Source organism: Falco biarmicus, chromosome 2 (assembly GCF_023638135.1).
Source record: "Falco biarmicus isolate bFalBia1 chromosome 2, bFalBia1.pri, whole genome shotgun sequence".
Taxonomy (NCBI): Eukaryota; Metazoa; Chordata; class Aves; order Falconiformes; family Falconidae; genus Falco; species Falco biarmicus.
In genome coordinates, this window is record NC_079289.1 from 19,841,189 (window position 1) to 19,865,600 (window position 24,412).

The 24,412-nt window shown below is 36.8% G+C and overlaps 1 protein-coding gene across 12 annotated transcripts in view; it reads left to right on the forward strand.

The window, feature by feature from the left end:
* Positions 1 to 24,412, forward strand: part of ZMYM2 (zinc finger MYM-type containing 2) — a 91,982-nt gene that overhangs the window by 32,752 nt on the left and 34,818 nt on the right. For 11 of the 12 annotated variants that reach the window (XR_008820000.1, XM_056327088.1, XM_056327090.1 and 8 more), the window contains 6 exons: positions 1,464 to 1,629; positions 2,479 to 2,691; positions 15,314 to 15,464; positions 16,114 to 16,229; positions 22,067 to 22,183; positions 22,784 to 22,934. Coding sequence is in view for 11 of the 12 variants with exons in the window: in XM_056327088.1 (XP_056183063.1) it covers positions 1,464 to 1,629; positions 2,479 to 2,691; positions 15,314 to 15,464; positions 16,114 to 16,229; positions 22,067 to 22,183; positions 22,784 to 22,934 (914 nt within the window). In the remaining variant the exon portion in view is untranslated. The remainder of the gene's footprint in view (positions 1 to 1,463; positions 1,630 to 2,478; positions 2,692 to 15,313; positions 15,465 to 16,113; positions 16,230 to 22,066; positions 22,184 to 22,783; positions 22,935 to 24,412) is intronic. The other variant, XM_056327093.1, reaches the window with a different exon arrangement.

The following is a 24,412-nucleotide window of genomic DNA, read 5'->3' on the forward strand; positions in this document are numbered from 1 at the left end:
TAGGGAGTATCTGGCATTCTCCTTAGTGTTTATTTTTATTGACTTGTGTTACTTTTTTTGACTTTGCACTTGTCTCCCTTGATAAAGTTAATATGTACTTTGGTACATATTTATAAGTGTTTATAAGTCCTAGTGGAATCCAGCAGAAACTGTAAGCTCCTCAGGGCAGAAGCTCTGGCTTTGTTTTGCAGAGCAGAAGTGATAACACTCCCCAGTGCAAATCCATACTAGCTTGCCAAAGGGTAAGCCAAAATCTGCTGGCTTTCCTTTGATGAGAGAAGGCGGGCTTGTAAGTGTTAATATCCAGCAGTGGTACAAGTTTATTTTCAAGCGAGTATGTCTAGGAAAGCATACAGCATTTTTCCAATGTTTTCCACTCGTCCTAGTTTTGGGGCTCCTAGGTATGAATGTTGGGGCATGTCTTTTCCAACCAGTGATCCATGTGATGTCAATAGAGATCCAGATGTGCCCAGTCAATTTTTTTATTTATTCTGCCCAATAGCATTTTCTGTATGCCAAGAATAGGTTTGGTTTTTTTGCTTAGAAGGCGAAGGGGGAGGCTTTTGTTTCTTTTCTTTACGGCTTCAAATTTATGGTATAACCTTAGAAGTTTGGTTAGACATTACAAAGGTGCACTGACAAGCATGGTGTTTAGTGACTTTGCTAAGTTTGCAGTGTGTGCAGCATACAATTGAAGATAAAGGAAATCTAGAATTAACTTGAGTGAAAAGCAGCGTAAGTCAGTTTGTTTAGAAGAAGGTTTATTCTGTTTAAAATGAATTTTATTGATGGTTTATTGGTTTAATGCATTAAACTGGTGCAGTTTCATAGGCAACTGCATGAACTGTTCAAGTGCTTTGGAACTTTAAAGTAATGATGGAATTTACTTTTAAAAATTTTAAATGCTAAAACTTACAGACAAGTTTGTGGTAAGTTTTAAGTTTTTTTGTTGTATTTATAAGTACAAGAAGACAACCTTCTCTGATCCTGTCCTGCCATTAATACTGGAAATGGTGGGGTTACAAACATATAAAGACCATTTCTTGCCTTTTACTACAAATCTGATTTTTTCATGTGAAACTTAACTTTTGTGAGAGTTGTGAAAGGGCTAGTTCAAATTTGCTGTGTTATTTTTTTGTGTAAGATTTGAGTTTGCTACAGCTGGTACCTAATGGTACATGAGTGTCACTTAGTTCTAGAATACTGTAATGCGGAAAAAAAAAAAACAATTCAAAGAAAAAAGTTTTTACACAGGAAAGACATTGTACGTGCAGTACTTACAGTACTTGTAGAAATAGGAAACTTGGTGTTTGACATGTGACTAACAACTGTACACCCACAAAACCAGTTTGAAATGTAAGCGTTAAATGGAAGTATGGATCTTGTAAGATGTAAAGTGTTCTTGTTTAAAAACATAAACATATTTATACACAAGCACACTAGAGGGTTTTTTTTTCTTTCAGAGATATAACAACAATGAAAGGTACCATTGTTGCTCAAGTTGATTCAAGTGAGTCTTTCCAGGAGTTTTGCAGTACATCATGTTTATCCTTCTATGAAGACAAACAGAATCCCTCGAAAGGAGTTCTGAATAAATCAAGATGCACTATCTGTGGTAAACTAACTGAGGTCTGGTTAACTTTTTTTGTCTTGTCTTTCTCAATAATGACTAATAATAACTTACATTCTGAAATAAGCAAGCTGAAAATACGGATATTTAAAATATGATTCAGTGTTCTCGTATACAGTGAGCTATTATAATATGCTGCCTTAATATTTATAAAGAGTAACTGAAGGAAGGAAGAATTCAGAGAGGTTAATATTTAATTTTTGTTTCAAAAACTTAAAGTGCCTTTTGCTGCTACCTTGTTGCTACTGTCAACAATTTTATTAGATGTAGATTCTTGTAGTTACAACTGGGATCTCCTACATAGAATTGCTGTTGAAAAAAGCCAAGATCTATTGTATATTTTTTTTACTGTATGTTTTGAAAGATTATGCAAATGTTTTTAGAGATACATAGAATATACATAACTTTAAATTTTCATGGATGTATTAATTCACTCTTGATGCCATTACTGGGCCCACTGTAGTTCAGGCTACTACTTTACACGGTATATGTGTCTGGCCATGTGTGTTGATATGCCATGGTGTTAGCCTGCAAATTGGGTATCTTATAAAAATCACATAAATCGACCTTCTGCTCTAATATACAACTATTACATCCTTCCTTGTGATATTTGCTTCTAGGCTACAAGGGCAAATAGGTCCAAGATTTCTGTTCTAGAACTTTAGAGACAACAGAAACCAATTTTTCTTCCTGTATTTCATGGTCATTTCAAGCATCTCTTTTTTTAAATCGTGAGCTAGTATAATCTGGTTTTAGTTATTGTACTTAAATGTGAGACTTGTCTGGTAGTTTCAGGCAACTTTGTGCTTGTGTGGTGATAGAATACTTTTATTATTTTTATCTTTTAGATTCGTCATGAAGTTAGCTTTAAAAATATGACTCATAAGCTGTGCAGTGACCATTGCTTCAATAGATACAGGATGGCAAATGGTTTAATAATGAATTGCTGTGAGCATTGTGGGGAGTATTTGCCCAGCAAAGGAGCTGGAAACAATATTCTTACGATTGATGGTCAGCAGAAAAGATTCTGCTGTCAGAACTGCGTTGGTGAATACAAGCAGGTAATTACTTCTTTACCTATGACTTAAATAAACATTATACTCCTTAAATCTATCCTGTTATTCATAACACAGTTTTACTTCTTACTAGAAGTCTTAAATCACAAAGACTTGTAAAAATTAAATTATTGACAGTGAGGGCAAACTAGCTGGAATGGACCTTGTAGTGCTGGACCTTTTAGTACTGGCTTTTTTTGATGTTGCTGTAAGAGTAATATTTGTTACTAATGAAAATACCATAAATTAAACTTTCTGTTAATTCTTTCTAATGGGTGTATCATAAGTATATTAATAGTAAGTCTGACACACAGACTTGCTGATCCTTAAGGGATGTTTTTTCTTAGCTATAAAGTTCACTTGTATGCAATCAAAACACTCAAGAATGTGCAGAGCATACAGGTTGGACATTACTGTGAGCGTGCTCTGACTGATTACACGTTGGCTGTGTACCTGTACTGTGTCTAATTTCCTTCACTGTACAGCATAGGATTTTAGAATTATTGCTACTTTCATCCTTTCATGTGTTAAATTTTGTGCTTTCATTTTTTTACCTTTTTTGTATATTTATTCTTAAGGTTGTTAAGATAGTAATAATTGTTGTGGTTAAAAATAATTCCAAATCAATAAATCTGATGCTGATGTCTTTAACATATTACAAAGGAGCTTAGCTCTGAACATTCCTAGTGCTGGCTGGAAGGTTTAAATGTTAATCACAGTATTTATGGTATAATAGGATAGCTCTGAAATACTAAATATTTTATATTTTGAGGGAGGATATGACATTTAGGGAATTCCGCCCCCCCCCCCCCCGCCCCCCCCAATACATTCTGCTCTGAGTTTGTAGGGGATAGTGTTTTGAAATGTCAAAGTACTGTTTTACTAGCAAGAAATTTCTTTTATCTGATCTTGAAGCTCACACTTGAATATGAGTGGTCCTAGTGCTGCACATGGCTTTGGGTTCTTTCTTCATCTCTTTCCATTTTTAAGAAACCAATGATCCAAGAGAAAAGGGAGTGCAGTGCTGAATGTTTTTAAGTTCTTTAATGTTGCATCATATATGTTTGTATTTTCTCTTTGGACATTCAGTTTTGATGCTTTTGGGGATGGCTGTTCTTGTCAATATGCAATGTGCAAACAGCAAATCTGGAAAAGTGCTTATGTAAACAGCGTAACTGAAAACATAACACAAGCGTTATTCTTTTGTCACAGCTGTACGAAAAAGGGACAGGATAGGTTTCCAAGATACTAAAAACATAGGCATGCCCAGAAGCCATGGAAAGACTTGAAGAAACGTTGAATACTGTCTCGAAGAAACAAAAAGGCATGAGATTAACTTTGAACTTGAAACATTCCCACACAACCAGTATAACATGCACTGCCCATGGAATTATGACATGAACATGGAATTTTGAGAGGTCAAATGATAAATCTGTACTTAACTCTCATTACAGACTGTACTCTGTTTGTTCAGATATTGTTGTATTTTGTGTTTAGATATGTATTTGAGAATGAGAAGGATATTGGTAGCAGGTTGTATGTTCTGGTTTGATCTGGGGAGGAGGAACAGTTTGCAGTACCAGGCATCTTCACAAGCAGTGTTGGGTATTGTGCATTATTGCGAGGATCCTTAAGACAGCCTTTAAAATTGAGACACATTGGTTTTGGTGCATTCAGTTCTGACAGAAGACTTTATTCAAGCAAGTTCTTAATTCTTTTGTGGAAATATTTGGTACTGGGCAACTGTAATAGTCTGTGAGAAGCGTAATTGGAGTGCTCATGGGCATCTAGTTTGGAGTGGTAGTTAAGTGTAATTCTTAATTGGTAGGTTTCAAATGTTCCTGGAGTGTGGGGGTTTTGGGGTATTTTTGCTACTAAGAGAAACTCAAACTATGAAACAAGGAATTGGGTTTTTTTTAGTGTGTATTGTAGGTGTTGAAGTTGCTTAGGATGCAATTATTTGAGAATGTTTAGTTGTCTGTCTAGCAGGATTTATTTAGGTTTGAACTTTCATTTGCATTAAGGTTTTTTTTTGAACTGAATGTTTTCAAGGATTTCTGTTTTTAAAAAAGGAATTTAGACTTTGGAAAATGACAACTTACTGGGCCACAGTTGGTAAATTGTAGGTTGCTTTGTTCAGTCGTAACCATGTTCCCTTGGAAATTTTTTAATTAGATCTTGCTTTTGAAGGAGAACTGTTGAAGGAGAGGACATGGAAGAGTTGCTATTACATACTGAAATAAACTTAATGGAATGAATAATATAGGAAAAGATGATGTATCATTTGATTACAGCATTGTGTTGTACAAGTCATTACTGTGTATCACATAACAGTTTTAGCAAATGTTTTCTTACAAACAGTTGTAAAATACATAGGTCGTCTTGGTATGAGCTTTGTATTAAGCAGTTTATATTGTAAATGTCATACACCTATCAATATGCTATACATTTGTAGTAGTAATAAATGGAAACTGATTATTACTTGTACCTATCTATATACTTAATCCCTATTTTTTTAATAAATATTACACTGATTTGAACAGTTAATTTTCAGTAACTTATCATGGACATCTTTTCTTCCTGGAATTAAAAAATTAAAATTGTGGGTAACAAAGATTACTGTGCTCTTGGAATGGGCACTGAATACAAAAAAAATCCATCAGCTACAAAGAGTCTCTTTCCTCTGCTTTAGACCATTGGTGGGAGTAAGATCTAGTGTGAGTCCTGGGATGAGGAGCAGGTGTGTTTTTTTTCTGAAATGTCAGTCACCTTTCCAGGTGGTGGATGCACTTAACTTTCCATGTACCAGTTTCAGAACCTGCTTTAAAACTGAGACGCAAATAATCTTGAATACCACATCCTGTGTTCTGCTTTTCTGAGACGTGATGGCTGTTCTTTGTTACCTAAAACTGAAGTGATTACAGAGCTTATCTTTCTTTCATATTAAAAAAAAAAACTGTGAAAAATAATAAAATGTGTAAGAACTAAAAAAAAAAAAAAAGACTTACTGATGCTCACTGTGGTTATATGTGAAAGCATGTTAATTTTCTGATGGCGCAATAGCCATTCATGAAGATGTAAGTGCAAGTCAAGCTTTTTTAAAAAAAGAGAAAACAATGATAAAATTCTTCCTCCAAAAATGAAAACACTGTGATAATTTAGATACAATGTCAAAACCCTGATTGAAAGGTTGCTTTTTTTTTAAACCTGAAGAAGACAATGGCTACTACGACTAGATCATAAATTCTTTACTTGTTGCACTGAGTTTCATTCAAACTCTTCATACATAGAGGGGCAAGAGGGGACTTAATGACATTAAACAAAACAAAAAACAGTGTTAGAAGAGAATGAGAATCATATCTGACAAGGAGATGGCTAAATTGTATTTGTGCAAATGCCAAAATACTTGCTTGAGAAGGCATTTCATATAAAGTGAGGATGTAACAATTAAAAAAGATTCTGTAGTGATTTATTTAAAAAATAGTATCTATTGATTGTAGCAACAAATTGAAACAGACCCAAATATGCCTGCCATGAAGACATAGTAACAAAAAGCACATATATGTGTTGTTTCAGTGCTTCTGGTACTATTGTGTCTCTTCTAGCTCTACAAAATTAAGTCTACTTCCTTTTCAAGGCAGTTGCAATGTTTGTGTCCTGGTTTGCCGAATTTGGGTACAGGCTTGACAACCTTGTTCTTGGGAACTAGTGTATTCTGTGACTTGCCTTGTGCAACCAACCATACCTTTTAATTTTCAGCTTTTCTACTAAGACAAAGCTGAGTCTGTCTGCTTTTAAAAATACAGTCTTTAACTTCTTTGCTTTACTGGCCTGATCAGTCCACAGGGAAGGCTTGATTTTGTGTTCTTGATTCTGTGCTCTTGATTCTGCTATAAAAGTATTTAATGCTTTACTAGCTTAAAGTGTTCCTTTACTTGTTTTGCTTTGTTTCTGTAACAAATTCTTCTTGTTAGCGTATGACCTGGGGTTTGTTTGCTTTAGGCGCTTCTTTAAAGCGGTTGTCTTCATGCGCTGTCAAAAAAAAGCGGGGAAGGAGCTCTACTGTTCCTTTGTAGGCTGCTTAATAGGTCTGGAATGAAGTGAGTACGGGGTGAATGCAAGCCAGATGAGTATTTTCTGAGTTGGGAAGGATGCTTGCAGTGTTTTTTCATACAGTGAAAATTTTCTTTCAGTACTGAATGAAAGTGCATTTGATTGACTTCCTTGATAAGTGCTTCAGGACTAACCAGGCTGTGCCATCCCTGTAAGCTGTTCACTTGCAACCAATAGAGAAAAAACCCAACCATGGTAGTTGTGCTTCCTTATTTTGAATTCTGCTTATTAACAAACAGCTGCTTTTGTGAAGTTTTCTTAAAACTCCTTTCATCTGCTTTATCTGTGCAGAAGTTTAGGAGCTTTCACCATATAGAATGAAATCTGTATCAGTTCTGCAGCATACGATCCATTGCTTATTTAGAATTTAAATACAAACTTTTTTTGTGAGACTAAGCACAGTTTCACAAAATGCTCTGTTATCTACTGGTTTAAATCTCACTGTATGCTGTGATAGAATGTGTTGTCATGTTAGTACTTCGGTGGAATCATGTAGGATTTTCAACTTTGTCTTGCCCCCATGCAGTGTTAGTTCTTTTTCTGTGCTGCTTTGCCATTGAGACAGATCCATCCTTTTTATTTTGATAGTACCATTAACTACGAAATCTGCTGCTTTGTGCTGTTGTTACTGCTTTGTAAACCAATTTCCAAATTCTGGTTTCAAGAGTAAATATTGTGACAAAACCAGTAACTGTGAGTTGAACAGGCTCTTTACATTCAAATACTAGAAATACTGACTTTTTGAAACATTTATTTTTAAAAAAATATCTGGTCATTTCAAAGTTCTGTGGTTTCAGCCAGTTCAAACTGTGGTTTAATAGTGGAATCTCTTCCTCATACGGTAAACCACTTCTGTTTCACTTCAGGTAATACTTAGTTTAGTATTAAGTACACTCTGATAATGCTGACGTCTGATACTATGTACACTTCCACAAATGGAGATAACTAGATGCTTTTACCCAAGCTATTGTTGTTAAATGACAGGAATCTTTATCAACCAAGAAATAATAAATTACCCTTTCTCGCTGCTTAGTGGTGTGGGTTGTTTTTTTGAGGCCTCTTGGTATTTATGCCCACAGCTTCTTGAATCTGTGATGCAAATCAAGTCCTTCTAGAAACTGTTCTATCTTCTACCTTTTACTTCTGTTTTCTGGAACCATTTATTTTGCTATTTCTGCTTCAGCTGTCTGCCTTCAACTGTAGAATTTGCTGCTTTTCAATAAAAACTATATAATCAACTTCCTTAGGCACTTGGATATCATTCATAGTAAGTGTTCAGGATGTAATTTTGTCTGTATTTTTGAAGATAAAGTGAGGTAGGTACATCAGAGATGTTAAAACAGCTTTGTAGTTCTGAAGACAAGTGCTTATGGTGGTCAAAACTGTGAAGTGTCATCTGTGTTGGGAGCACAGGAAATACTTAGGAAGAGGAAGCAAGGAGGTGATGTGACATCGGAGTTAGGATGGATATAACCACATCCGTGCACTGCTGTACCTAGAATAATTGGACAGGGTTGAGGATAAAGGGAGAAAAGGCAAAACAGAAATGGCAGGAACATTCAGTAAATGTAAAAGTAACTTGCTTTTTGAGGCAGGAGTTTTCAGCTCTGCTTTTCTTGAAGGCGTGAAGGCAAGTGTCTTAAGAGCTGGAACAAAAGTGGCAAAAACAGGGAACACTGGTAATTTGGAGATGCTAAAGAAAAGTTACTGGACAAGTTACTGATTTGGCTTTTTGCAGAGTTCAGCTGATAGAATATTAACACAAATCTCTTGGCAATCTCTTGAAGCAATTACTTCAGCTTTTGCTCTTAAGACTTGGGCAAATGCTCTTGAGGTGTTACAAATCTTAATCTCTTGTTGGTGCAGATCGGAGTTTATGGTTTTACGGTTATTCTTGGAGGAGAGATGCTTTGGGTGCGGTATTTCAAAAAGCTGAATAAATAATAAGGTTTCTTCTTTCTTTGCTGTTACAGATTCTGCTGACATCTGGTTCTTTTCTTAGACTTGTGTGTTGCTGCTGGATCCATCCGGACCGTCCTTATTTCAAATAAATCTGAAGTAGTCTTGCTGCTGTTTTCTTGATTGCCTTACTTGGATCTCTGTCATTGTAGAATTCCATGTAGTGAATATCTTTGCTTTTCTACTTACAGAAAATTTCCATCATCTTTCTCCTTTACCTTTCTGTTTGAACACAGGTTGACTGTGTTTCAGTCCCTGAACATTCTTTTCTAGAATCTTTTCCAGTATTTATCTTACTTCTAATCAGAAATTGTTATTCTGTAAAGCTACCAGAGAGCAGTTTGCCTGGATCGAGAAGTATGTACTGATCTGTTTTACAATGGACCACATGAGTTTAACTGCAAAGCATTTCCTTCAGCTTGAAACAGATCTTTGGGCTGCTACATAGTGTTGCAGCAATCATCTGGTATTCTGGTGTCCTCTGTCGACTGGCCCTTGCATGGGAGAAATTGTAGCCAGAATGCTCTCTTATACTGCAGGCACGGTCTTCATCCTGCTCGCTATTCTTTGTAAGGAATGTGAAGCAGATCATACTGCTTTTTTCAATCAAAATAAGTCTGTAGCACAGATGCCTACATTCAAGGCACTAATAGCTTTATTGAAATACTCCTGCAGCCAGAAGGTTCAGGAACAGAGACTTTCATTAGTGTCAGTTGCAAACAGAAGTGAGGCTTACTGCTAAAATACTATGGAGTTACAGTATTGTCTAATACTTATTTTGAGGCTTGATCTTCTTGGTCGGGTATGTGCAAGAAGAGCTCTAGACTTCAGCTTTCATGATCCTTTCGGTAAGATGTAAAGGAAGATCAGGATTCCTTCTAAAATGATTGTTGCTGATAATGCCAAGAATAAAATCTTGTCAGAAACTCTCCAAGTGAATTTTCTATTTCCAGGAATTTGGATTTCTGTTGCAACAGTGCTTGTATTTCTGGAATACATCCCATTCATCTGTTTTGTCTTGCATCTTGATAGCCACTTCTGTAGTTGCCAGTTTGAGTTCAACACTGTCCTGTGAAGATTTGAAATGTATATAGAACTACTAACTTGTAAGAATTTTCAAATTTCCTGAAGCATTGTATAATGTATCTCTTCTCAGTTATATATCATGAGATTTCTGCAATGCAGTAGACCCGATTTCTAGAACTGTAGGGTATACAAACAAATTGTGAAAGAGTGAGTGAGTTTAGAATCTAATGTAAGACTGGAGGAATATTCAGGCTAATGCATTTACCTTAGACTTTATGTTTTGGAAGAGGTCAAAAATGCAATATGATCTAGCTAAAATTAGGTCATCTCAGTGCAGAATCTAGGTGCAAATTTTGCCTCTGCATTAACTTTTTTCTTTTTTTTTTACTTAGAAATTGATATAGTTTTCTTTACTAATTTGATAGCAGTGTTCTTACTTAAATTTTCCCTTAAAATTGCAGTCCTTAAAAACGCATGTATTTTCATAGGACACTGTAAACTTGAATTTCCCGCAAATGGTGCATAGAAGGAAAATGCCTGGTACTTTCTCTTGTGGCTTCATTCTGAGTTAATTCTGTTTTTGAAGGAACCTTGGAACTGAGATTAGTTTGAATGTGTAGGTTGTTTATAATCACTTTTCCCTGCCATTTGAAGTATCATGGGGAGCACAAGATGAAGCCAGTACTTAATCTGAAATGGAAGATAATGGCAAGAAAGCAGTTTTGGAGAAAGACTCAGGTGTCCTGGTGGGTGATGAGTTGAACAGGAGTTAGCAGTGTTCCCTTGCAACAAAGATGGCCAACTGCATCCTAAGTTGTATTGCAGAATGCTTGAGGTTGGGAGGGGCCTCTGGTGGTCATCTTGTCTGCCCTCCTGCTCAAGCAGGGTCACCTGGAATGGATTGTCTAGGACTGTGTTGATCAAAGTTTTGAATATCTCTAAGGATGGGGACTCCACAGCCTCTCTGGGCAACCTATTGATATATTAGTGAGTATAGCCAGCAGGTCAAGGGAAGTGATTTCCATGCCCTGTCCCCCGCCATCCTTCTGCACTTAGGAAACTGCATCTGGAACACTGAGTCCTCTTTTGGATTCTGTGGGATGACATACTGATTCTGTGTTGACATACTGATGGAATTCATTGGAGAGCTACCAAGACGTTTAGAGAGCAGGAGCACATGACATAGGAGGACAGGCTTGGGAGACCTTTGTTCAACCTTGAAAAGGCTAAAGGGGGATTAGTTATCTGATGGGAGGAGGGTATAGAGAGGGCAAAGTTGGACTCTTCTTAGAAGAGATGCACAGTGGAAGGAGGAGAGGCAACAGACACGACTTGAAAACAAGGAGAAACTTGATTTAATTAGAAGGATTTTTTTTTTTTTCTGCGAGGGCAGTGAAATCCTCCAGAGAGGTTTTGGAATGCTCATCCTTGGAGATGCCTAGATTTGACCGGAGAAGATCCTGAGCAGCCAGGTCTGGACCTGCTTTGAGCAGGAGGTTGCACTTGACTTCTGGAAGGTCCCCTCCAGTCTACATGATTCTGTGATTCTGTACCTCCAAAATGAAGAATGAAGCAGTGATTTTTAAAAGAGTCAGGAAGTTTTGTTTGTTGGGGTTTTTTTTAAAAAAGGGATTGTTGTTCCCTTTTTACTTAACCAGAAAGGAGATTTTGGTACTCTCTGTTTTGCTTATCTCTACCAGTGAAGTTCTTTTCTTTTGTCTCCTGCCATGAAATACCAACAATGTCGATAGATCTTTATGTTTTCCTTAATTTCTTTTCTGAACACCTGCTTTTCCTTGAGGGTTTCTGTAGTAAGAACATGCCTCAGCTGATCTGGTTCCAAGCAGAGTTTGAGACTCCTGCAGTGTAAGTCAGTGGGCATGCAGGGCAGAGTAACAACAGGGCAGGTACTTAAGATATTTCCCCCTGAGCATTCTTTTAGCTTAAGAATCTGTAGAGATTATGAGATGTCTTGAACTTTACACAGTGTTCCTGTATGCTACGTTCAGCAAATCTCTTTAAAAGTGCTTGCCCAATCTCCTTGTGAACACATAGAAGCGTTTTTTCCATCCATGATGCTCTTTGGTAAGAAGTTCTGCTGACCTGCTCTGTTATGTGAAGAGCTGCCTCCTGTTACTTCTTTTGAAATGTCTTCTGTTGATAATCATGTGATTTCCCATAGCTGTTAATACTAGAAAAGGCAATGAACAATCGTTCCATAGTGCCCTGTGTTATGCCATTTTTGGTTCTGTCCTTACCCTCTTAAACCATCTTGTTTCCAGGCCAACCCCCCTCTGCCTCATAAGAATGCTCTTTGACCCCATGTATTACTGTACTTCTCCTTAGTTTTAGTGACTCTTCAGTTTTGTTTATTGCAGCTAGAAGGGTACTTCTAGGGAAAGGATTCTCAAATGTTAGTTTTTCTACGGAATGAAATTAATACTGCAGATTCTTAGAGATGAAAGGTAACATGTTGTGATGAATGTGAGAGTAGAAATGTAAGTTACCCGAGAATCTTGAGAAGAGAGAGATTCATCTGGAAATTTGACACTTTAGAACAAGAGAAAATTCTTGGTTTGCATTGTGGCTATCTAAAAACATACGGAATGGTACAGTACAAAGTTCTCTGATGTTGTCAATGGAGGAAGCCTTTGAGTTAGACTATTAAAAAAATAAATATTTGAGACACCTGTATGATGCTGATTGATGAAAACTTTCAGGTATGGACTAATCTTTTTTTAAAAATAGTCTTGTACTCATTTTTTGAATGGTTTTAATATTCAAACTTGTAAGATTGCGGAGGGCTGGCAAGAGTAATAAAAATGCAGGAAGACAGTTCAGCTTGAAGATAATGATTATGAGGTTTTGGGAGCAGTAATAAGTTTGAAGAGGTTTTGGGCCTTCTAATTTGTTGGCTTTTCATTCACTGGCATCCTAGCTCCTTCATTTGTGCAACTTCTAATAATGCAGAAATGCTCAAACTTGTCAGTTGCTGTAACAAGAGTAAAGTGAGAACTTTGCTGTTGCTTTTGTTTCTACCCACTGAATCTTCTGTATCCTTGATGATGATGTTTTTTTTTTTGAAATTCATGTGCTTTGTAGTCTTGGTAACTTAGGTCTAAGTTTGCTAGATTATTACTAGATATTAATAAAGGTTCTTCGTGTTGCTTGTGAGTCTGAAAGATCTAGGGTGAAATCGGTGAACAAGTCCAGTATTGTAAGGATATTTGAAATTCAGAAGTGATGAGCGTGCTTCTGTGCTGTACTTTGTGTGCATGGTCCTTTCTGGCCATCAGTTAAATAATGAGATACTTGAGATGCTGGTTAGCAAAAGCTGTTCCTGCTTTCAAGGGATTTTTTTCAAAACATGTAGTCTGTTGACACAGTGAATCTTTTCCAATTATGTTCTGATCAGTGTATTATTAATTAATCTCTTCTAGCCTGTATTTTCATCTTGCAGTCTCTAAGTCATCATGGCCTCGGTTTGCTTTTTCTTCTAGACATAGAGCTTGTGAAAGCTTCACTTACCTGTGCATTGTTTTTGATTTTATCCCTGAATGCTCTTTGTTAAGCTGTTTGTCAGCATATTTGCATCAGGGCTTCTAGATTTACATTTAGTTTATTCTAGAGGTACTAGGACTATTTGTGCACAGAGATTTTTTTTGGTGTTTGTTGTCCATTGAGCTTGTTCCAAGAAGTCAAGTCCTTTGTAAATTGTGAGCTTCTGTATTCTCACTGGTAATATAATTTGAAGTAATCTTGGTTCCTGCTTTTGTCTATTAGCCTGACAGAGGAGATGAATGTTTAGTGGTAGAATAGCTCCAGGTCACAGAACAGTGTAATTGCTGCGTTTTGGTCCTGGAACTTAGCGTGAATTTTGTCAATATTGTGGCTGATTAGGAGGATTATTAGGTGCTGGGGGTAACATTTTTAAAGGCAAACATAAAAAATGAAGTAAGATGGGAAGGAAGGATCTTGGAGTTGTATACAATGCCTTCCTCTAGGTAGGAGCTTGTTAAGTTGCCAGATACTCCTTTTTGGAGGAACTCCACAGAAAAGGTTTCCTCAAAGCACCATGTGAAAATTGTGAAGTTGTGTGGTATTTTCAAATTTTGCTGGTCTCTGTAAGGTGCTACACCCAATTTGTGGCAGGGACATGTGTATTTCTATGTTTTTATATACATGTTTTTAATATAGGGAAGATGATCCATGTTATAGAACCCTAAGTTTCTTCTCTGGCTGGCTGTAAGACTGTGGGTGTAGCTGGTTCTGAAATGTAAGTGGCTAAAAATAGGAAGAGCAAAGATAACCACTGAAGCTTCTGTTACTCTGAACAAAGTAAAGCACCTATGAAACATGCTTTAACTTTCTTTCTTCTTTCAGCCCTTGAGAAAAGGGAAAGAAGGAGAGGTAGTGCCAAAATCATTCCTCAACAGAAGGGAAGAAATCTTAAGTGCCTAAGTCTCAACAGGTTATTTTTTAATACTCCATAGGAGGAGAGTCTGTCTGACAGGACACTCATCACTGTTCAAATGAGGAATTCTGTGTGATCACTGTCAAAACCATGATACTATTTCTATGGGAAGGGAAAGCACATAGGCATTTTTATTTTTATCCACCCTCCCCTTGCTTTGTGGTGCATGATATACTTCCTTAACACTGAAGTATGTAATACAAATAGGAAATCTGAGCTATTGATTTTGTGTGTCGACTGTGGTATTGGTATTTGTTTGATGCAGCTTTTCTGTGCTTTTTATAGAACACTTGTTCCCTCCTGTGGAGAACTGTTGGTTGACTGACAGCTGTATTGAGAGATGTCAAAATTGAGTGTGTTACTGGGTTCATGGAATCACAGTTCCTCATTGGATCTGATGAGGAGCATAGGAACTCTTCAGCATTCCTCCTGCCTGGAGGACTGGAACTAGGAGAGTTGAGAAGTTAGAGGTTCTCCCAACAGTGCTGTTAGCAAGAAACTGCTATGTCTGACTCATACTTGATAATATTAAAGATGGTATCATTTAGAGAGTACCCTTTTTTAAAAAAGTTTAGCACTGCTATTTATTCTTCAACTTTGCTGTGCCAGATTCCCTGTTCCGTTTCTTACAACCATTGTCCCATCAACAAGGAGAGAGGCAGACTTGTTTCAAACTCTGCAGCTCAGCACAACTCGCTGTGTACTCGTACCACAGTTCAGAGTTTGCAGATGGTGGTTTGGTATGGGTTTTCTGGTTGGTTGGTTGGCTGGGTATTTTTTTGGGGGTGTGTGTATTTGTTTTTTGTCTTTACGTGGAAGTTCAGGTTTAGCCAGCTTCCCCTCAGGAGTAAGAGACCCCACCATAGTGCTGAATACTCTTCAGAAGATGATCATGAAGGTTAGTTGGGGAGGGAGGGAGGTGTAGGAAGTTTCTGTTGGGGGAGCAAATTGCAGAAGTAAATAAGCACATCTTCCTCTGTGTTTGTTATGCCATAATTTAAAACCAAAAGCCAAATATAGTTTTAACTGATTGTTTTGCTTTGTTTTATGTTTTAGAAATATGGCAAATTAACATCTTGTACTGGCTGCAGAGCTCAGTGCAGGTTTTTTGACATGACTCAGTGCATAGGACCTAATGGATATATGGAGCCATACTGCTCAACTGTATGCATGAACACACACAAATCAAAATATGCAAAACCACAAAGTAAGTGAAAAGGATGATGGCTTTTCATCATCAACAAGAGTAGACTTTTTTGAAGTTTGAACACTGGGGGAGGGGTGGTTTTGTTTTAGAATTCATCTATGCAGGTGTCACTTCATAGGGTTTTTAAACTTACTTAAAAAAAAAAAATCATCTTTTATTCAGCACTAGTAAATGGACCCTTAGGGGGTCACTTTAACCACTGGCTTTTTTGCTTGATGTCAGAAGCAGTTTTCGACTGTCTTAAGGCACCCTAGGAAAAAATATTGAGACATAATGTGCTGTGATGTGTCACAGAATGGTAGTGCAATTTTCATGCATATGGATTAATATTCTCTTGTCTGTGCTCCAAACCTGCCCCATTTTGTCTCCTCAAGCAAAAATTGTGCGAGGATAGAGGTAGTTACAACGTATATGATATTCTCTAGGTAAAATTTTTAATCTGGGTGAAAGGATCTGGTATATAACTCAAAACGTGTGTTCTTCAATATGCAAAGCAGGCATAGATCAGTTCAACTAACTTAAAGTTGAACATGCTCTAGTGAATTTTATAGATGAAGGTGCAATTTCATATTCTCCCCCCCCCCCCCCCTTTTTTTTTTTTACTACTATTTTGTGTTTATTTTGTTTGTAAACTACATTTTTCTTTTAGGTATGGGAATTATTTGCCACTTTTGTAATCGAAACTCTTTACCTCAATATCAAGCCACAGTGCCTGATGGAAAACTGTACAACTTTTGCAGTTCCAGTTGTGTAGCTAAATTTCAGGTTAGCTGTTGTGTTAAATCTTTTCCTCCCTAAATATTTGTGTACCTGTGTTTGTGTTAAGTATTTGAATATTAAACTAACTTGTTTGTATATACATGTCTATGAGCTACAATTAACATAAATGCTTCTGGCTCATAACAGTTTCTTTGATCAAAGTCCTGTTTCATAATAATAACATTAGCTGCTGTCTTAAACTTACAAAATTGGATAATAACAGTCCATTTCTCCTTGATATCATAAGTAAACATAAAGCAATATCACTGCTCATCTTATTTTTACCTCCCCTGCCTCTCTATGGAGATGAGCCTTGCTGGTTTGCATTGAAAATGAACAAATTCAATCTCTTCTACACTGAACACAATAACATTCTCATGTTGAACATTACACTAACAAAGGTGTGTCGTGCGGAATAGTGACTGTATCCAAAATAAGAAGTTACAGCCTAAGCTATTAGAACATTTGTGGGTGAAGCTAGCCCTTTAAAGTACATCCAGAAACCAGAGCATTGTAAGCCTGATGATAGGCACAATGGAGGAGGCTACTATGCTTCTTGAAGATGTCATATTTTTAATATGACTTAAGGTCAAAACACATGTAACATGTGTTACAGTGATTAGGTGCTCAAAGAACATTTTTAAAGAAAATGTTTCAGTTTTTGTATGTAAAAACAGTTTTCCCAGATGTGCACTATGTAATTGGTGATTACCTCACGTGTTGTTGAGGAACAGTTACACCCACACAGGGTTTTCCCATTTGTCATTAAACTTCACTGTTTTCTCTTAACTGGAAAGCAAAGCAATCTCTTAATCACTTCTTTTTAATATACTCTGGATAGGATGTCCAGCATGTAGCCCTGTTCCCTGTTTCCATCCTAAGTAATTGACTAGATGTCTGTCAGTGCATCTGATTATAAAAATGGATGGAGATTGTTGGTATGTAATGAAAAATCTGTAATACTTCTTGCAAACTCATTCAGCATTTATTTTATTCCACGTGGTTTTACTATTGATTGCAGCCCTGAGAACTCTCAGAACAAAACCTTTCTGTTACTTGAGTGAGAAAAATAAAGCTAATGAGTGACAAATACAGCCTGGCTCTTCTTGGATTTGCAGATAAACAACACTTTTGAATATAACTGCTAGATCAGTTGGTGCTGATCATGGATTTCTGATCTTACTGAGACCTTTCTGATGCTTCTGTTGCGGTTTCAGTGCTACATGTAGATCTGTCTCTTCCGTGTTGTAGTGGAGTTTAATTAGAGCAGCCATACAGTCTGTGAGTTCTCAGTAAAGACCAAGAATGGATGGGTGGTCGCTTGCTTGCTTAGTTTGCTCAAACGATTCTACCAGATTCTAACTTTTGATAGTTTTCATATATTCACTGTCTAGAAGAATAAAATGTATTAACCATTAGATAAGAATTGATTGTATGACAACAGCTTCTTTGTTCCGTTCATTTAGTATTTAGGTGGAAAGGACAGTATACCACAATGTGAGCATTGGACTGTAAGTGTTTCCTTGAGGCTTTTTTTATATCTTAAGTGACATGTTAAGAGATTGAACCTAAATTGAGAAAATGGTTTAATCCATTTGGTCAATTGCAATGCTTTCTGTAATGGTCTTTTGAGGAATGGCTGATTTGCTGTGGTGCTCCGTATTTTTCACTGTTTACTAATGCAGGTAACTTTTGTTTTAATTTTATGGCATTATATTAATCCTTTTTTCTTTCTGGGCCTGTTCTTCCTATATGTTATGAATGACAATTCTTTTTGTTAGGGATTGCCTTCTCAGAACAGAGTAACTGCTATTTTAGGTCTGTCTCTTCCCTTCTGCAAAAATTTTAGTCCTTTTGGTTTACAAATGAGTTGGAATGTTTAAATTCCCAATTTGTTCGCAATACTTTAGGGTTGATTGTCATTTTATCTTAGGAAAAACCTTTTCTGTTTCTAGCTAACCGTTGTTTTAACGTACTAAAATGTTTGAAAGATTCAGTTGAACTGCTTGTTGTGCAACTTGCATCCATACCTATATTCTCCTTTGTGTGGACAGCTTGCAAGAGCATTCATCCTTGTAAGAAAGAAGGGTAAAATAGGGAGAATAGCCTGCTTGATGTGGTTTTTCTTTGGTAGTTGGTGGTAGAATAGTGTGACTATCTTCTTGTCTTTCATGCTTTGTATTGGGGGATGATATAGCAGAGTTAAGGACAGAACTGTTCCAAAGTTGTATTGTTTTAAGCCAGCATCAGTACCTTTACTGGGTTAGTTGAAGATCTTGCTCTGAACTTGTCTCTTAAGAAAAAATAAACTACTCACTTTTTTATTGTAAACATGGAGGCTGTACTACGAGTGTCTTCCCAAAGTTGGCAACTGTGTAAATGTCTTAAAAGTCAAGCTATCTTGCAAAACACAAGTCTATGCAAAATTTTTCAGATAACGTGTGCTAAAGATTTGATTCCCACCCCCATCCCCCTTCAATTTATGAGTGTATCTAGAGTGTTGTAGGACCAATATGTGTAAGAATTTTAAGTACAGCGGGTTTTAACAAGTTACTCACTCTAGTTATTCACTAATATTGTGTTATCTTTCACCATCATTATGGTATCTGTAAGTGTTCTTTGTTACATACCTTCTATCTTTCTTGCACACACACATACATGTATTTTAAAAAAGGAGTATCTTGCAGCAGGGAGCATGGAGGAAGCTTGTCGTTCTTGTCACAGAAATACTTTTCCAAATTTGATCATAATAAAAATAATGGAGGCTCCCACACTGAGGCTGGAAGGTGGTCTCTGTGTGTGAACGCATTAGGGGAAGTGTTTGGTTCCTTCCCTGCTTAATTTAGTGCCCTTGATTTTGCCTGTGGAACAGTCATAGCGGATCACCACGTGTAAAAGATACCTTGTATGTAGTTGCTTCTCTTTTTACACTAAGAATTACTTTATTCTTTCAAAGTTATTTTTTCTCAACTAGAAATAACCAAACCAGACTGGTTACCTACTACCCACGTATACATTTATGTACAGAAATGTTTCCACAATTTGATTTTGTGTTGCTGTGAGCAAGGATAGCCCCTCAGTCGCTTGTGCTGTGGGGACAGGGGCAGGCCAGAAGCCGTGCTGCTACACTGGCTTTCTCAGCCGAGTCCTAGGCTGTGCCTGCCTACTGTTCATTGGTAATTTGGCAGCCGAGAGCAGTTTGAGGTGGTTGTATTAAAGGCTGAAAAGGGCTTTACAATTTTTCCCTTTGCTTGGCACTTCCCATGCTCTTGTTCAGGGCAGACTCAAAAAGTCAGATTAAACAACTGGTTTTTGATTGAATTTAAGATACACAAAAGACACATGTACACACACATACATATATTTCACAGATATTTTTGATAAAGCACAACATTGATAAAACCTTGCTGTGTGGGGTGACCTGTGAAATATTTTTATGAATTTATGATGTTCTTGCTGTGTTACTGTGTGTAGTAATGCTCCCAAATAATTCCTAGAGATACTCTTTAAGCACCTTGTAAGTTAGAGGCAAAGATGATGAAAATAGTGTGCATGTCATTTTGACTCATTAAAATACTATACAGAAGCAGTTCTGAATTGTAAGCAGTATAATGGAACTTTAAGGAGGTATACAGAATCATCTTGTGATTAACTAGGTTTTACAGCCGTCTTTTACTTGGTTTAGAGATTTCAGTAATATGAATTCAGTTCTTTACTAATTTCTGTGGGAAAATATTTAGTTGAGCTTAGGAGTTTATGATAAAATGGTTTTGTTTTAGAAATAGTAATGCTTAATTGTTGAGATTTTCTGGGTCTACTTTAGATGTAAATATTCTTCAAAACAAGTTTTAAACAGTCTCAAGTCCTGTTGTTCTCTCATCACTAGCTTTAGTTATTGTTCAGTTACTAACCCCCAAACTACATAAGGGCTGAAATGCTACCACAGCAAACAGTTGGGAAAAGAAATAAAAGCAGCCAACAGTGTCATATATCAGAAAACAACAAAAAAAACCACATGTAGCTTTTAACTTCTAGCCCTCACAATAGGCTGTTTTTGTCCCATATTTAAAGGTGGTTACAGACGTCAAAAAATATGGTTGCTCCTCAGCTGATGAGCATTTGATGCATTTAGTCTTTGTTCCTCCCTCTGTCTTCAGTGTTTTGTACAAGTTGTCACATCTGCTAGTTCTTTAATCATTCCTGAACTGGGGGTGGTGGGTATACTTGCTTCTTGATTTCTTCTTGTTTTCAGCCAGAACTCCTAGGACTCACATTGTGCTTTCATAACCCACATGGCAGCACGTGTTGAGCATGGTGCTTGCTCTGGGAAGAACCTTGCAAAAATCAGGTTGGACCTTGAACTTAAAATGCCTTTGTGGCTCCCCTGTTAGTACAAGTTTTCAGCTGCCTGTTTAGAGCAGCCAGAGTCTAGCAAACCTCTCTCAAACACAGGGACATTTGCTGGTTATCGTGGGGAAAATATGGCAATACTGTATGTGGGCATCAGACTGTGTTAAAGTTATTATGGGACAATGGGCTGTTGGGATAAAGGTGGCATCTTTTCTGCTGTATATGGCATTTTGTTCTCGGGTCCTGTCTGTGATTGGGAAATGTGCATGCCTGCTTAATTAATATCTGCAACCCCCTGGTACAGAATTAGTGCATCTGCATAAAATGGTACTCCGCACTGCTAGCTAGCACTTAGCTGTACCGGCCCACTTACGTGAGGGTTTGTGTGAGTAATCAGTGCTATCACAATACTGTTTTTTTCTTTAGTGTAGGTGAACCCTTAGTAACATGAGAGTCTGAAGAAAAGTATCCTGTAACAGGAGTGTTGTACATTTTCACTGTTACGAGTTGGAGAGGTGGTAACAAATCTTGTCTGAAGAGAACCTGTCTTTAAATATATTTGTCTTGTTGCAAATGATGTGGGAAAGTTTGTTGAGATGGCGAATGTAAGAAATTTGTCCTCTAGATGCTTGAAGTGACTGTGATAACTAGTGATTCAGATTTTGTCTTGAACATTGTATGTGTGATACACCAATAGTTGTTGCTTGATTTAAGGAATGTCCAAAAGACAATGTTCTATAGGCACGTAAGACCTACAGGAAGGCTACAGATACTGTAAAACTGAGTTCTCTATCTACCGATTGCCTCAAAAATACATAAGTGAATTAGGTCCAGAATTAAATTCTTATGCCTACTACAAATGCAATCTATAGTATTTTTCTCAGTCTGAAAACCCTTAATCTTGTAGGGGCTGGCTCTTTAATGATTGCATCTTCCTGCCTTAGTGATTGAGATCAGCTAGGACTGTGAGCTAGTTTTCTCTTAATCTGAGTAAATGCAGGGTTTCTCACTGAAGGCATGTTACTTTGGCATTTGTATTTTTAAGTGATATGCTTAAGTAAGGTGTAGCTGATCTACCTTGGTGAAGTTTGGATTAGAAAATACTTGTTTGTTGGTCTTTGAACTTCTGTGACCAAAATAAGGCAAGTGAAATGCATTTATCTGCAAATACATGTTTTGTGATTAACAAGTGTTCAGTTTTGGGAGACTTTTTTTGGCATTTGTTGTTTGTCATTACCCTTAAATCACAGCCATTAGAAAAGTGAGGTAGAAGAAGGAAGACCTAAAGTAATTATGGTGGAAGCAAGGGTAAAGATTCGAGCTTGGAAAACCTAAGATGACAAGGGAGAAGACTAACCTGCTGGGCTTTTGCCAGAAATGCTTCCAAATTTATTTATAACCTGTCAAATTCTCAAACGCTATAGGCTTCATTGAAAAAACACATTTTAAAAGTAACTTTTTTAGTGATGTGTATATATATTTATGTCTTTCAGACTCTCAGTGTGCAGTCTTCAACAAATGGTCAGTTTGTTTCTCCCACTGATATTCAGTTGAAATGTAATTATTGCAAAAGTTCTTTTTGTTCAAAGCCAGAAGTACTGGAATGGGAGGTAAGGGGGCTTTTGGTGTTTTTAGAATGATGAAGTGTTTAAAAGTTTAAACCTTTAACTCAAATACAGTTTCTCTAGATAGCTATTTTATAAGTTATTGAAGCTTAAAAAGTTAACTTAATAAAATCTACCTGGTTCTGTAGAATACCACTTAACTTCAGTATGGATAAAAGCAGAAGTCTTTGTTCATAAATAAAAAATAAAAATGCATCTGTGGAATTTAAAGAAGAATGTAATTTCTCAGATCAGCTATAAGTTTGGAATCTGCTTTCATCTTCAGTTATTGTATGACTGTAGATATAATAGACCATTGTTACACTTCTCCATGAACTGAGAGAAGTATCTGAAGAGGATATGCTAAGATTGGCATATTTTCTGTTGAGAATTTTCATATGGAATGGTAAGTATTTGAAGCACTCGCTGCCAGCTTGAGTGAGAGCTGTTAATTTTTAGCATTAGAAATCATACCCTAATTGTGTGGTTGCACTTCTGGTTACTTTGCTTGTTCAAGTCATGTCTTAATGATTTAGAGTTGCACTATCCAGACCTTAAGATTTTATCATTAACCCTATTTGTGATGCTTTGCAACTTTGCATTTAGAACAAAGTATATCAGTTCTGCAGCAGAGCATGTTGTGATGATTATAAGAAACTGCACTGCATAGTTACATACTGTGAATACTGTCAAGAAGAGAAAACGCTGCATGAGACGGTGAATTTCTCTGGCATTAAAAGGCCCTTTTGTAGTGAAGGTATGTATGTATTATTTTTTTTTCTAAGGTATTGGTCATTGTAGCTTTATTGCAGTTGACTTACTATGTTAATATTTAACGTTAAAATTCAAGGTAAAAAACTGTTGTACTTGAGGTTGAAGCAGAAATTTCTTCATTATTACTAGTGGTGTGCATGTTCCCATTAATTTATCTGATCTGCTTCTGTGGTCTTTTGTTGAGTTTTTCACCACTTACTCCAGGTTAAGGAAGAGTGGGCAAGACTTTTAAGTGTGTGTGTGTACATGCATATATAAATATGCACAAAAAAATTATACAGAAATTCTTTTTTTGAAATTTATGCAGGAGCTATACCAACACTAACTGCATTGAGGAATGCCAAGCTTTTTCTTTGATTAGTATTTTCAAAATCTGATACAGCAGTGGAAATTCTGTGTGGCTTAGAATGGTTATTTTAGCAATAACTCCAGTGATGCCTGTTGGTGTATGTTGGTTACTGTTGTTATAATTTTCCTGACTAATGATTTGGATTTTTAAAGAGAAACCAAACTAAAAAGGAGGTATATGGGCATAAGATTCTATTAAGTTGCATTAAAATGTTGTGTTAATAGAAACAGCAAAATACAGTCTTGACAAGAACCTATCTTTTCCACTTCTGATGAGCTGTCTTTAAATAATGGTATTTAATCCTGATCTTAGAAGTTTACCTGCAAGTTTGGATGACCTATCTCTGGAGGATAATAGTGAATATTTTTTTTCTTTAGTTATAATAACAGTGCTTTCACTATCATTTGATAAACCTTGCTGAAGATCTCTGCTTTCAAGCAGATTAAATGCTGCATGTGCCAATTTACTTGTAGCAGGATCCTGTTAAACTGGAGAGGTGGGATGCAGGGCTGGAGGTAGCCTTCCCTCTGTGCCTTCTCCATATAGCGATGGATTCTGCAGTCTTGTATTTCTGTTCAATGGAGCGTGGTGGCTTAGTTTTCTTGCCATCATTACTTTCTTCTTGCGTTATGGACTGCAAAGTGAGATCTGGAGAGGAAGAAAGGACAAAGCCAGGTCTTCTGGTTTTACAGTCTATCATTGCAGTGCTCAGTAGCATCTAGCTAGAAATTGTTTCTATGAATAAAACAATTCCACAGAATATATTATATGACAAGAGCAAACCTTTTTGGTCTGGAGATTACAAGTATATGCCAGTATGAGTGTGAATACTTGTAACTCCTTTGTTTTAAAGCCTGGAGGCTGTGAAATCAGTAAGATTCATAATGTGAGCTATGCCATATTGCTACTTCCATAGATATATTTTTGTATGAGGAGACTAGAAATAAGTGAGGACTTGTATTTCCTATTCAAAGATTTGAGGAAGGAAAGAAATAAAAACACTCTCTCCTGCGTAAATACATTTACTAAATGGAGGAATCTGTTGCTGGATGTCTTAGTGCAAGTCCTGAGTTTGCATCTGTTGGATTGCCACCTTGAGAGCAGAGATGGTC